This window comes from Psittacula echo (assembly GCF_963264785.1).
Source record: "Psittacula echo genome assembly, chromosome: 3".
NCBI lineage: Eukaryota > Metazoa > Chordata > Aves > Psittaciformes > Psittacidae > Psittacula > Psittacula echo.
This window is the reverse complement of record NC_137736.1, coordinates 8,434,326-8,446,956: the sequence shown is the minus strand read 5'-3', so window position 1 is coordinate 8,446,956 and position 12,631 is coordinate 8,434,326. Positions and strand designations below refer to the sequence as shown.

The window sequence follows — 12,631 nt, the reverse complement described above, 5'->3', positions numbered from 1 at the left end:
TGATAAAAAGGTGCTGTTTGTGCCCACTGACAGTGCCAGAGTTGATGGGCACAAACTGAAACCCAGAAGCTGCCCTTTGAACACAAGGAACAGAGGCTTGGTCACCCTTTTTTATTGAGAATGGTGACTGAGCCCTGCAGCAGGTTGCCCTGACAGGATGTGGAGTCTCCCTCCTCAGAGATGCTCAGAAGCTGTCTGGACATGAACTTGTGCAACTTGCTCCAGGCCTGAGCAGGGGGGTTAAACTGGATAATCTCCACAGGTCCATTCCAGCACCAACTATTCTGTGATTCAGTGGTGGTTTTTCAGTGAACCTAAAGCAATTAATTAATCACACCTCTAAGTCCGATGACAGGTATGCCTTAGGGCATTGTTTACTGGTTTAACACACCATTTCTATTTCTTTGTTAGCATTTTCTGGAATTCACAATGTTCTGCCTAGAAATAAAGGAATGGTGTTTTTAAGTGAAGCTGTTCCATGCTGTGGTATGTAGTGAGCATACACTCGTTCATTAGCTTGCCATGTTTATGGAGTTACTAAATGTCTGAAAGCATGCTGTCAAAGAAAAGACTACAAAGTGGATGAGGAGATAACCTGGAAACCTGAATGGATTCATATGGAGGACAGAAATGCCAGCAAAGCAGCTATGTTTTTCTTATGCCTTTCTACCATGCTCATTACATCTGCTAGTGCAGAGGATTAATGCATTTGAACAGAGAGACACAAACTACAGTTTCCCTGAAGCCCTTCTGTTTCTTTCCCCCTGAACTGTCTTTACCTGCTGGTGGGGAATACAGTTGATTTTAAGAGCAAGGAAAGAGGAGGCAGAGAAATTGAGCAGGTAAAAGAAGGAGGTTGGTAGCCTAAAGTAGAGGGATGGGAAGGGAGAAAACTTTACTAATGGGGAACAAATTAAGGATGGAAGGGAGTTGCCAAATGAAAAAATGAACCCATCATATGCGTGGCTTTTTGTCACTGGTTACAACTGCTGATGGTGATAGTGGACAGTGTATTGGGGTGAAAAGCCCCCCCAGAGGTACTAGGACATGTTGCAAAACCTGTTGAATTCCAAGCTCTCAGAATTCTTCCTTTTTCTGCTAAGTGAATTTTCTAGAGTAGGACTCTTGAGTCGTAGCATAGATTTCCAGATACCTTCTCCATTGTGAAGAAGCTGCTGATTGGTTTTCTCCTATGGAAAAACATGGTGAAGTGTTTTTTCCCTCACTGCAGAAAGCTGACCACATAAACAGCACATCAGGATTTAGGGACCGGTAAGAGAGTTCTGAGACTGTGAGCTCGAGAGTGTATGTGTGCATTTGTTAACCTAGGCATATGGAAGACAAAAGATCCACAAAGCTTTTTTGGGTAGGAGCAAAGTAGGGTTTAGCTATTGTTTTGAACCTCAATGTTAGTGAGGATTTGAGGTGGATAACTTAGGCGGGAGGTGAAAATGTTGAAAAAAAACAACTGAATTACAGCATGTGTTAAAAAAGGCAGGAGAGACAACACAAATCTAATGAGCATCTGCCTGACTTAGTATACCTAATAGTTCAACACATGCTTTATTTAAGGAACCAAATGTTAATCAAGTTAAAGATTGTGTGACCTACTGGAGATGTGTTTGACAATCTGCAGCATAGAATCAAAAGGCCCAATTTTCAGACTGTAATTTTGTATCTAATCTTTGAGGTGAATAGGTCAATAAATCAAGGAGGTATGAATACACGGATATATCATGTACATATATCCAGCTCCATAAACGAAACCTTCAGTTGTGCTATTTTTGGTCATTGCAGCAATTCCTTTTTTATTCATTTGCTTCCAAGAAATAATCCCGGGAGTTTTTCCTCCCTGAGAACAGCAAATGTGGGTATTTCCTTCATGCTTTAATGGAAGGAGAATAAAACACCAACACAGAAAAAGACATGTATTTTATTAAGTCATTAAATAAGTTTACTAACAAATGTAAACTTTTACATAAAAATAAAAACTTTAACTTTTAATAAAATTTGACTGATATTAATCTGAATGTCAATATTTGGAATGTTAGTATAATAGCTTAATAAACTGACTCCCAAATGGTTTAGCTGACTCAAAAGGACATGCAAATTCTCTCACACACTTGAAAGGGGACTAAAAATTTAGGTGGAATCTAGCAACTCACATAATTTAACAGAAAAGAGTGTTTGTACCCAGCAGAAACTGTGGAGATTCTAAGTCCCCAAACTGAAAATTTCAACACATTGAAACTTGTCTTGCAATGTGATGGTAACGTCCCTGCTCTTGATGAAAATATCAGGACATACAAACATAATGAAGACCTCAGCAGAATTCTATCTCAGTTCTGCTGCATTCTTCCTCTTGGAAGATATCAATGCTGTTGAAGAATGTAAAGTGCAGAGATTGTTCAAGATTGGAGAACTGGCACGTTCTGAGTGAAATGGAGAATCTTTCCTGAAAGCTAAAACTACTTCCGATAGCTGGGCATACCACAGTGTATGGATTGTTCTGTCCTCAGGGGTTGAAGCAAGCTTCAGAAAAGGAGAACACAGTTAAACGAATCGGCAGACAACCTACTTACATTTTTTCATTATATGATTAGCTTAATTTTGTATATGTAGATTTCTACACATATGAATGATACCTCATGCTTTCGTTTTCTATCCCTGCATCCACCTGAACTAGTACAGGATCCAGTCAGAATTCCTGGAAGTCCAGGAACTAACTGTCTGGGCTTATTAAGATTGAAAGGTACTAAAAAAAAAGATAACCAGCAATTATGTTTAAAGCAAGTCTTTCCTTCAGGTGATTTCTAGTTTCAAATGTCTCATAGGAATTGTACAACTTGTCTCAGAGGGTGGGGAATTGCCTTAAAATTCTTCTTTCTGAGGTGGAGCTTTACAAGAAAGTTACTGGTACAAGGTCACACTGGCTATCCCAAAAGTGTTTATGGATCATAGTTAATAACCTGCCTCTGATCATGTTTCCAGTGGTGGTTGTGATTCACAGATTGTGGCCTAACACTTTCTATTTCTGAATCTTCTGAAACCCACACAGCTCTGCTTTCTTCGTTGACTTTCAGGGTTTTACAATGTCACGGTATGTAATGGAAGATACAGCAAAAAGGTAGCCATGCAGACCGGCAGAGCATCATATTTACTACCATTCTGGAACAAAAATAAAAGCAAAGAACACTGGACAGTGTATTTCAACCATCAGGCAAAAATGTTGCATGCTGCTCTGTAGGATATCTGGGGAGGATTCTTTTTCTGGCACACCATGTATGAACACAGGACCTCAGGCCTTGTTATGTGCAGAGATGGTTTCCAGTCAGCAGTCTGGCTGATGGCTGCAGTTTCAAGTTGGATAGCTTCTAGACTGCTAGACTGACACCTAAAATAGATGAACATGTGATTTACAGAAACGTGAGAAATTGGAGCGGAAAGAGAGTTTATAGTAAATGTCTTAGTTATCTTAGGATTTGGAGAAAGAAAGTTGTAGGGGTCAGGACTTGGCTGTGTAAGGAAACAGGACTGTGAAGAATGCATTTCCCTCTTGCTATAAGAAAGGGTAGATTCTAACGTCAGCAAGAGGATCCTTTAAGTGCAGGACAAACCCTGGACTGTTGAGACCCAGTCTTTGAACAAAATGGAAAAATGCAATGCAAAGTTCAAATTCTGTTCCTAGTAGAAGATGATCATTCCAGTCCAGAGTTGGGCTGCCTGTGGCAGAGCAATGCCTTGGCCCTTCAGCTCTGCCTTGACAGATACTTGCACTCGACAGAAATGTCATCTCACCTCTCCCCCAGCACCACCTTTCTTATAAATGGCTATGGACAAGAAAGTTTTCTACAGTTCAATGATTTTATGAGCCAAATCCACCAAACAAACAAACAAACAAACACCCAAAACCAAACCCCAGGAAAAACAAAAGGATGAAATTGCAGTAAAAAAGTGGTAAGCTGGTACCTGGCAGTCTCATAGAGCACAAAGTGGAGGGAGAAGTGGAGCCCAGGACAGGACAGGAGAAAGATGTTTTGACTTGCTGCTGGATGGGCTAAGTTGTTGCAAGAACTGAATTGTTCAAGGATGTTTAGCTTAAGGCCAGCATGAAATCTAACTTTCTGTCAGCAGCTTGAATGTAGGTGAAGAGATAATTACAAAGAGCAAAGTCTGTGATTTGAGGGACAGTAGAGCTGAATGAGAAGTAATAACTTACTCTGGTTGCTGGATGAGATATTTCTCTTCCTCAAGATCACAAAACCTAGAAGAATTGTGATCAGTACAATCACAGCTATAAGTGGGCCAAAGAAATGTATCTTCACTTGCTCTATTTCTTCGCCTTGAATTATCTCTGAATAAGAAAACAGAGGAGATACACACAACAAAGATTTAATTTGGTGACAATTAACTGAAACACTCTATCCCAAAGTTATGTGAATTAGAAATTTTTTAGGGAAAGGGCCTCAGCATCCTTTGCTTTTACAGTGCTATAATATTGCAAATACATCATTCTCAAATGTTTTATTTCCATTTCCAATAACTAGTGAGACTCCCAGGTCTTTGTGGCCACTTCAACAAGAGTAAGGCAAAGTACTCTTTATGACATTTGGGTAACGTGAGAGAACAGCAACTTAATTAATACAAGAGCCTATGAGGCAGCTGCTGTGCTAATGCTACTCTGTGCTGCTGTGCAAGTTCAAAGAACCTGAGATATGTTACTACTTGGTATTTGTGTAAATGGTGGTCAAAGCCTAATGAAATGCCATAAGGGATGTGAAAGTGGCAGAGAATCAAGGGAGTTTCCTTCTTTCTGGTTATTGTGCTTTTGAGATTTTGGTTGCTAAGGTTAGCAACAGATAGAGCTTCAGTTATTGCCAAACAGAGCTTTTTTTTTATGTGAAGTTCCTGGTTTCTTACCCACCGTCACTGCTTATCATGTGGCTACTTTCATAGGACCAGAGAGGAGAGAAGAATTCAATAGGGAAGAGGAGGATGCAGCACTATAGGTAATAGAGTTAATATAGTTAATAGGTATATTAGCTAATACAGCTAATCTAGCCATGTTAACACTCACGTAGAGCAACATGTAGAGCTGTTCAAACCTCAGAAGACTTCTGTATTGTATTTTAACATTATTTAAAAATGCTAGAATGCCAGGTCATCAGAGGCAGTTTTGTCACATCGAGCACTGACGACTTAACACTTTAGCTAGATTTATATGAAGAAAACAGCATCCTGGAACTTCTTCAGAACAAGTGGCAAGCTTCTTTTATCTACTTCTTTTATCTACTACATCTGCAGTAGTAAGGTGCATGCCTATACTACCCTAGCAGGCTTTCCTGCAATTCCACCATTCCCTCTTGGCTCCCTGTTCCTGTCAGTTGAAGCATGGCTCTCCGTCTTCAATGCTGTCTAAAGGAAACATGTGCAAGCCAAATGAACTTATGACCAAAGTAGGAATTGTCTTTATTTTGATGTGTTTGTGCTGTAGCTTACAAACAAAAATATGTCAAAGGATGCTTTCTTTTCCTAGGAGATATATAAAATATAGCTTTATTTTAAAGAAGGGATCATCCATGTGGAACCCTGAGATGATCCAGCAGAAAAGCCTTATTGGAATTTGGGTCCTCAGCTTCTTCTTGCAAGCAGCGTGTGAAAAAAAAAAAAAAAAAAAAGACAATCTTAGAGAAAAAAAGTCCCCAGATAGCAATTTCGGGATGCATATTTTGTCCTGCCAAATGTTATGAAAACCACCAGGAATGCTTCTAAAACTAGGCAAAATTTCATGGCCTTTACACTAAAACTCAGCACTGTCTATCTGGCAGATTTTGAGCCAAATCTGGTCCAAGAGACATTTCTGTTTAGCCTTCTATCTCTCTCTAAGGAGTGATTCAGCTCAAGCACTTAAATATCAGGGGAAAAAAAAATGGTTTTACAGTCAGGGTGATCAAACACTGGAACAGTTTGTTAAGAGAAGTTATCCTGGGAGATATTTTAAACTCAACTGAGTAAGGCCCTGCACTACCTATTGACCCTGCTTTGGGCAGAGTGCTTGACCTGGATAATCTCCAGATGCCTCTTCCAATCTCAGCAGTTCTCTAATCATGTGAAGTGGCAACCTCTCTCAACAGCCGTCACCTCTGGAGACTGGTTGCCACCTAATCCAGACATCCAGCTTGCTTTGTTGCTTATTACAGCAGCATCTCAGGAGGGGACAAACAGGACTGTGTTCTGGGTTGTGTAGCAGTAGCCTTCCTTCTCTGTGCCCAATTCTTGCTGTAACAAGACTTCCCGTATGGAAAGAAGAAGGAATTTGGTGGCTGTGGCTGTTGGTGAACTGGATAGAGAACATACAACCCTTGTAACCAACTCCTACTGCTACTTAGTGTTTAGTCTCTGCCTTGACTATGCTGCTGTAATTTAGCTCTACTAAAATGTGCCCTTCTCTGACCCATGCAAAAAATGGAAAGGGCAAATGGGCACTCACCTATGCCCAGTGGCACTGAGACAAGGCTCTCCAGCTCCTCTCCAAGGTGAAGCAAGCAGCTGATATTAGTGAGGGTGTTTGTAGGAACTGTGGTATTCAGCTTGGTAGTAACATTGTACAGCTTTGTTACAGCATCCTGTGAGATATTCATGTGATTCGTAAACCTGCGTGTTCTGTTTTCATGTGAAATTAACCAAGTCATTTGCTTGGGCTCTGGATAACCTCCACTGGAAGAACAGCAAAGCTTCAAATATTCATTGGGCTTTAGTTCCCCTTTGTGCAGCCATGCTATCTCAGGTTGACTATAGTTGGCTGAAATAGACCAAAGAGAAAGCATCATGAGTCAGACATACTACATCTCATGGCAGTTCCTTCCAATTATTTAAGATTTTCAGGCAGAAGCAAGTCTAAGAAATTTTCTCAGGAAAACAATTGGAGTTCCAAGAAGGGTTTGTTATGATGTATGTCTGGACTTGCTTCTCCTTGTCCTCAGAACGTTTCAAGGACATAAATCTGATCAGCCAGACAATGGGTCTATGAATATGAATGCTAAATGGAAGTACTCTTTATTAAATAATCTACCAAATATTCCCAAACCAGGATTCCTTTCATTAGAAGGTCATAGTGGAAATAGCAGACTATAAAGGAAAAGAAGGAGAGAATGTAGACATAATATTGACTGCACATTGGCATACAGCAAGTTAAAATCAACCAACCACAAAACCAGAACCCAAGAAACAGACTCAAGACTCATTGAGAATACTTCATTACATTAGTGGCAATAGGACTAAAGGCAATATGGAGAAGCACTGGGGAAGTGGAAAAGGATTCTTAGAAAAATATGAGTCTAAAAGAGTCTAACTCTTTTGCACGCTTGCTCAAATGTGTTGGATCCAGGCTCCAATCCTCGCCCTAATGAATTCTTAGTATGGATGGATGAAGAAATACAATGTTACTTTATTTGCTCTATCCCAACACACATGGAGCAGGATTTAGCTTACTCACTGAAATTCCAAGATAATCCATGGTTGTGAATTCAAAATGGAAAAATTCCCACCTTCTTTATTTAGTTAAATTTAGTTAAATTGTCCCTCAGGAAACCTCAGACTTCCTCTTTCTCCTCAAGATCTGACTTGCTTAGCTGACTGCTCACTCCAGCTTCTGGTCTACAGTATTTACTCTCTCCTTGGCATTTTATAGGGAGGGCACAAATGCATTCCATGCCTATGAAATTTGCCAAATCATCCCAACGATTTAAGTTTCAATCCTATTGACAGTAAACAAGTAAAAGCAGAGGAATATACCCTGATCAAAGCACTTCTGGTTTATGGCTTCTCGGAACCTCAGTTTACTGAAAAGTGTTGTTGTTTGCATGCAGGGTATGGGCTATGTATTTGTGAGTTTTGGATTGTTAATAGAGAAGTCTGTTTCAGGAAGTCTTTTGTATTTAAAGATAGCATATCTTCCAAGCCCTTAATATCCTTCTCAATGGCTTAATCAACTTACCTGGTTTTGTTCTATTTTCTAAAGTGACAATTTCCCTTACTTTTTACCTACTTCCAGCTGCTGATTGTTTTTATATCTTCACTAAACAAATTAGCTTTTTCTTCAATATCCAGTGTTTTATGTGCATTTCATGTTCCCGCACTCTGAAAACCAGTCTCCTCTCAGTGTTCTGTGTAATCAGATTGATCTTTTAATATCTCCAGTTGGACTGTATTTTTCCAGCTTTCTGGTAACTCTAGTAGAGCTTTTTTTATGCTTGTAAGTTTTCTAACATCCCTTTTAAAAAGAGGACAAGAATTTTATGTCTCTCTTTTGACATCAGTTTTACTCTTAGCACATAGTTTGAAAAAGCTTCCCTAGTCTCACCTACTACTTCCCTTATTGATCCACCAAAAAGAAGCACTAGAGGCATGCTATAGCAGCAGAATTTCCAGTTAAGTTGCTTGTCACCATTGTCCCTACCTTGTTTTTTTCAAGTGCCAAAGCTTTCCATTGTGAAGCCCACCATACCTTCTGGAGAAGGAGATGTCCTCATGTTCTTATATAAATCATCCTGGCTGCACACAATACTTATTATACATATATCTATCTATATATTTGCCTAATATAATATTCTATATATAATATATATAAATAACACATGTAAACCGTAGGTACTTCAGGATTTCTGAATGGGCTAGGTAACCAAGTGATCAAGATAGCTTTGTATAACTGTCCCGTCATTCTTGTACAGCACTCAGTCTTTCTAACATCCATTTTAAGTGTGACATTCCACACTACAAAAAGCCTTCCATGTATGATACGAGACTCTACTTAAGACACAGTAGGTAAGCACATTTCAACATTTGTATTTTCCTTCTCATTTTTTTAAGTATGATTTTATTCTGCTTCTTCCTTTGGGAGCTTATTGAACAGAGAGTCATTTGGAAGGAAAACAGCAGTACACAGTGTAAAACAGTCTTCCTTGAAAGGTCTAGGAGAGTTTCAGTGCCTAACTATGAGACTTCTATAACATGTTGCTCAGATGCTGGCTAAGCTACAACTAACTGCTTGAATTAACTGAGCAGTTGATGCTTAGATTCTCTTAAATTGGAAGCCTCGATCCTGAGTGCACATTGTGAGTTTCTGAGTTAGAAAACTTTGCTGAAAATACTTGTCAAGTAGATTCTGGGAGGATCTTCTAGGTTTTCTATCTGTGGATTGAGAGAAATCTTGCTGGTAGCACAAAGCTAAATAGGCTCAGACATCCTCATACTCTGGTTTTGGCTGCAGTTACACATGGCCTCCTCTCTTTTGAAACAGTATCTTGAGGCCTGAAAACACCAGCGGAAGTTAGAAGCTGTTGTTATCAATGTACTATCACAGTGGAAGAGAGAAGAGAGGCGTGTGGACTAAGGTTACTAACAGAACAGTTTAAAATAGAAAAACCGTAGGAAAATATCTTAGGAATTACTAAAAAATATTAGAAGGTATTGGGAAAAGATTGCTTTCTCACTTCCATTCTCCTGTTGAATGATCTGCTGCCTTTTTGTCTGATAACATGCAAGAAATCAGGTTTAATCTCATCCATGCATGCATTTTTTCCTCAGAGTATTTTCAGTCTTCCTCTAACTGAACATATGAATTTCTACTCCTCCATGTGAATTGCTCTTTTCTTATTTTCTCTGTGATTTATATGATCATAATATAGCTGTGTGTTTGCAGAAATCTGATGTTCCAACTGTAATTTACCACCAACGATGATAAGTACTGCTACTTTTAATAGAAGGTAGTGCATCAGATGCAAATGAAGAAGTGTATTTTCCAGAGTCCTAAAAGCCATAGAACTTCCAGGAGGCAAGAGGAAGAAGGCAGAATGGTTTTCACTACAACTGTGAAAGGATGGGATTCAGGAATATGCAATATTGAGCAAATTATTAACTCATTTTCTCCTTCTTCTGATTACTTTCACCTGAGTACATTTCATTCAGAGCTGAGGATTTCAAACTTAAACAGGAGAAGTTCATGTTGGATATAAGGAAGAGGCTCTTTACTGTGAGGGTGGTGAGGCACTGGCACAGGCTGCCCAAGAAGTGGTAAATGCTCCATCCCTGGCAGTGTTCAAGGCCAGGCTGGACAATCTTGGGTGACATGGTCTAGTGTGAGGCGTCCCTCCCCATGGCAGGGCATTGTAACTAGATGGTCTTGAGGTCCTTTCCAAACCAAACTATTCTATGATTCTATGATTTAGAAATCCAGCTCCAGTGCAGGTACATCTTCCGCGAGTTGGGGACAACTCCAGTTGTGGGACAATACCAGATATTTCTGGACTGAACAAAACCCCACCAATCCCTAGACCAGATGACTATTAGGAAAGCTTACTTACCAATGATGTCCAGTAAGCACTCAGACTGATGTATGACACTTGGAATTCCTTTAACTCTCTGCTGTATGATACACGCATACAGTCCCTCATCCACAATTCCTGCATTTAACAGCTGCAAGGTCCATTTGTCCATATCCATCTTCGTGCGATTTTTATATTCAGGACTAATATTATCATGTTTTTCTTGGCCGTAGTATACTTCATGTACCACTTCAAGGCCTTTTTGCCAAAAAACTATTAAATCCTTTATGTCACTTTTCTGAGAGTTTGGAAAATAGCAGGATAGGTATGCAGTGTGATTGAGAAATGACTTCACTTGATGCACGGTGCCAGAAGTACCTTCGACAAAGAAGATTTCCATCAGCTACAGAAGAACACCAAGTATTTGCACTCACACAGGCAAGACTTAATGACAGTAGCAGTAAACTGCCAGCATTCAGACACAAATGCTCCCACTAGGTATGACAAGACATGTAGTTCTTCAAACTGACTCACTTAGTTTTGTGGAGTTAAGGTCATAAAACTGTTGTTTTCCTTCCTATATTTTACTCTCCAAGGAAGGCCTACCACACAGAGGCTGCAAGCGCCTATACTTATTCGCAGGCAAAAGATCCAAACCATTCTTGCACCCTGAGTGTAGCATCCCAAGGATAATGAAATGTTGCCATAAAGGAGATAGATGCACAATTTCTTTTTAAAAAGTTGAGTTTGTTCTCCTAATAAAAGAACACAGCATTGCAGTTTTGAAAACAATGTGAAGTGCACACTGCGTGGTAAATGCTGGTGCCTAGGGAATATATAACCAGTAGGTCAGAAACAGGTGAACACTTTCAGTCTCATGAAGAATTAATCTAAAGTTTAATGACACATTAAATGCCAGATTTAACTCTTCTGTAATTAATCTAGAATTTGATGACAAATTAAATGTCAGATTTAATTGTTCTGTTGCTGATCTTGTGAATAGAAATAGTCAATAAACACAGTTATGCCTTCATGCAAGTAAAGGATGAACTGTAGTACATAAGGGATGATTTTCCCCTTGCTTTCCTCAGTGCATGTATCCACTGTTATGCATGGTGATGGGCCAGGAAGACCATCTTTTCTTGGAATGCGAAATGCAGTCCTCTGTCTCAAAAGATACAAACACCTCTGCTGTGTTCAAAAGGAGGAGAAGATTTACAGTCTTCCTCCTGGTGCAAAATTTTGACTGCTCTTCAAGAGCACCAGACTGCAAAATGATCTCTGCCGCTGTCTAGAACTCCAGTAGTCCCATATCAAACTGTGGGATTTCAATTTAATACTGCTTTCCTTTATAATATACTGGGGCCATATGAACACACTTGAAAGACAGATTTAAATTGAAAATTTAAAGAGCAATGTAAAGCAAGTGTAATGTAAAGGTATAAAGTTGAAGAGAGAAAGTACTTGCTAAATATTTTATAGAGTCCCTGCACACAATTTAAATACACATTGCATAGGCTGTATGACCTTGGTTGTGCAATGAAAATTATTAAATACTGTTAGGAATGAGCTTTTTAGTGGATGAGAAAGTATCACATAGCAGGACACAAATAATGAAAGCAGTTTTGACAATTAAAAATGTGCCTTTTACCTGGGAGAAGTATCATAGCATAAAGGAAGAATATAAAGACCTCCATGACGCTGTAAGAAGGAAGAATGAAAGAAATATGAAATCACAGAAACATAGAATCATAAAATAACAGAATGGTTTGGGTTGAGAAGGACCTTAAGATCATCCAGTTCCAACCCTCTGCCGTGGGCAAGGACACCTCACACTAGACCATGTCACCTGAGGCTCTGTCCAGCCTGGCCTTGAACACTGACAGGGATGGAGCATTCACAATTTCCTTGGGCAACCTGTGTCAGTGCCTCACCACCCTCACAGTAAAGAACTTCTTCCTTATATCTAACCTGAACTTCCCCTACTAAAGTTTGAACCCATCACCCTTTGTTCTATGGCTAGAGTCCCTGATGAAGAGATATGAAGAAATATGAAATATGAAAACATTCCAGTACCTTCTCCAGTACTCCCAAAGAAGTGGTAAAACAGGAAGAAGTTTTAGCAAGAGAGAGGCTATTGAGAAAGTTAATCTCACCTTTTCCCATGCACTGGTGCAAAGACTTCTGTGTGCTTCATAGCCTTCAGCAACAAGAAACATGCCATGACAGAGTTCTGGTTTACAGAGTAGGTGATGTAGTGCAGGACTGCTGTCACAGTCCTGCAGGACAGGATATGCCGTGGGAGGAAC

At 39.6% G+C, this 12,631-nt stretch overlaps 1 protein-coding gene across 1 annotated transcript; it reads right to left on the bottom strand.

The window, feature by feature from the left end:
- Window positions 1-2,334: 2,334 nt before the first annotated feature.
- Window positions 2,335-12,546, bottom strand: LOC308218512 (T-lymphocyte activation antigen CD86-like; the record flags this gene model as incomplete). The annotated part of the gene is made up of 7 exons (XM_080612691.1): window positions 2,335-2,532; window positions 2,646-2,755; window positions 4,220-4,354; window positions 6,491-6,802; window positions 10,362-10,700; window positions 11,974-12,023; window positions 12,479-12,546. The coding sequence occupies 7 exons, from the start codon at window positions 12,544-12,546 to the stop codon at window positions 2,335-2,337; spliced, it is 1,212 nt and encodes a 403-aa protein (XP_080468817.1).
- Between the last annotated feature and the right edge of the window lie 85 nt (window positions 12,547-12,631).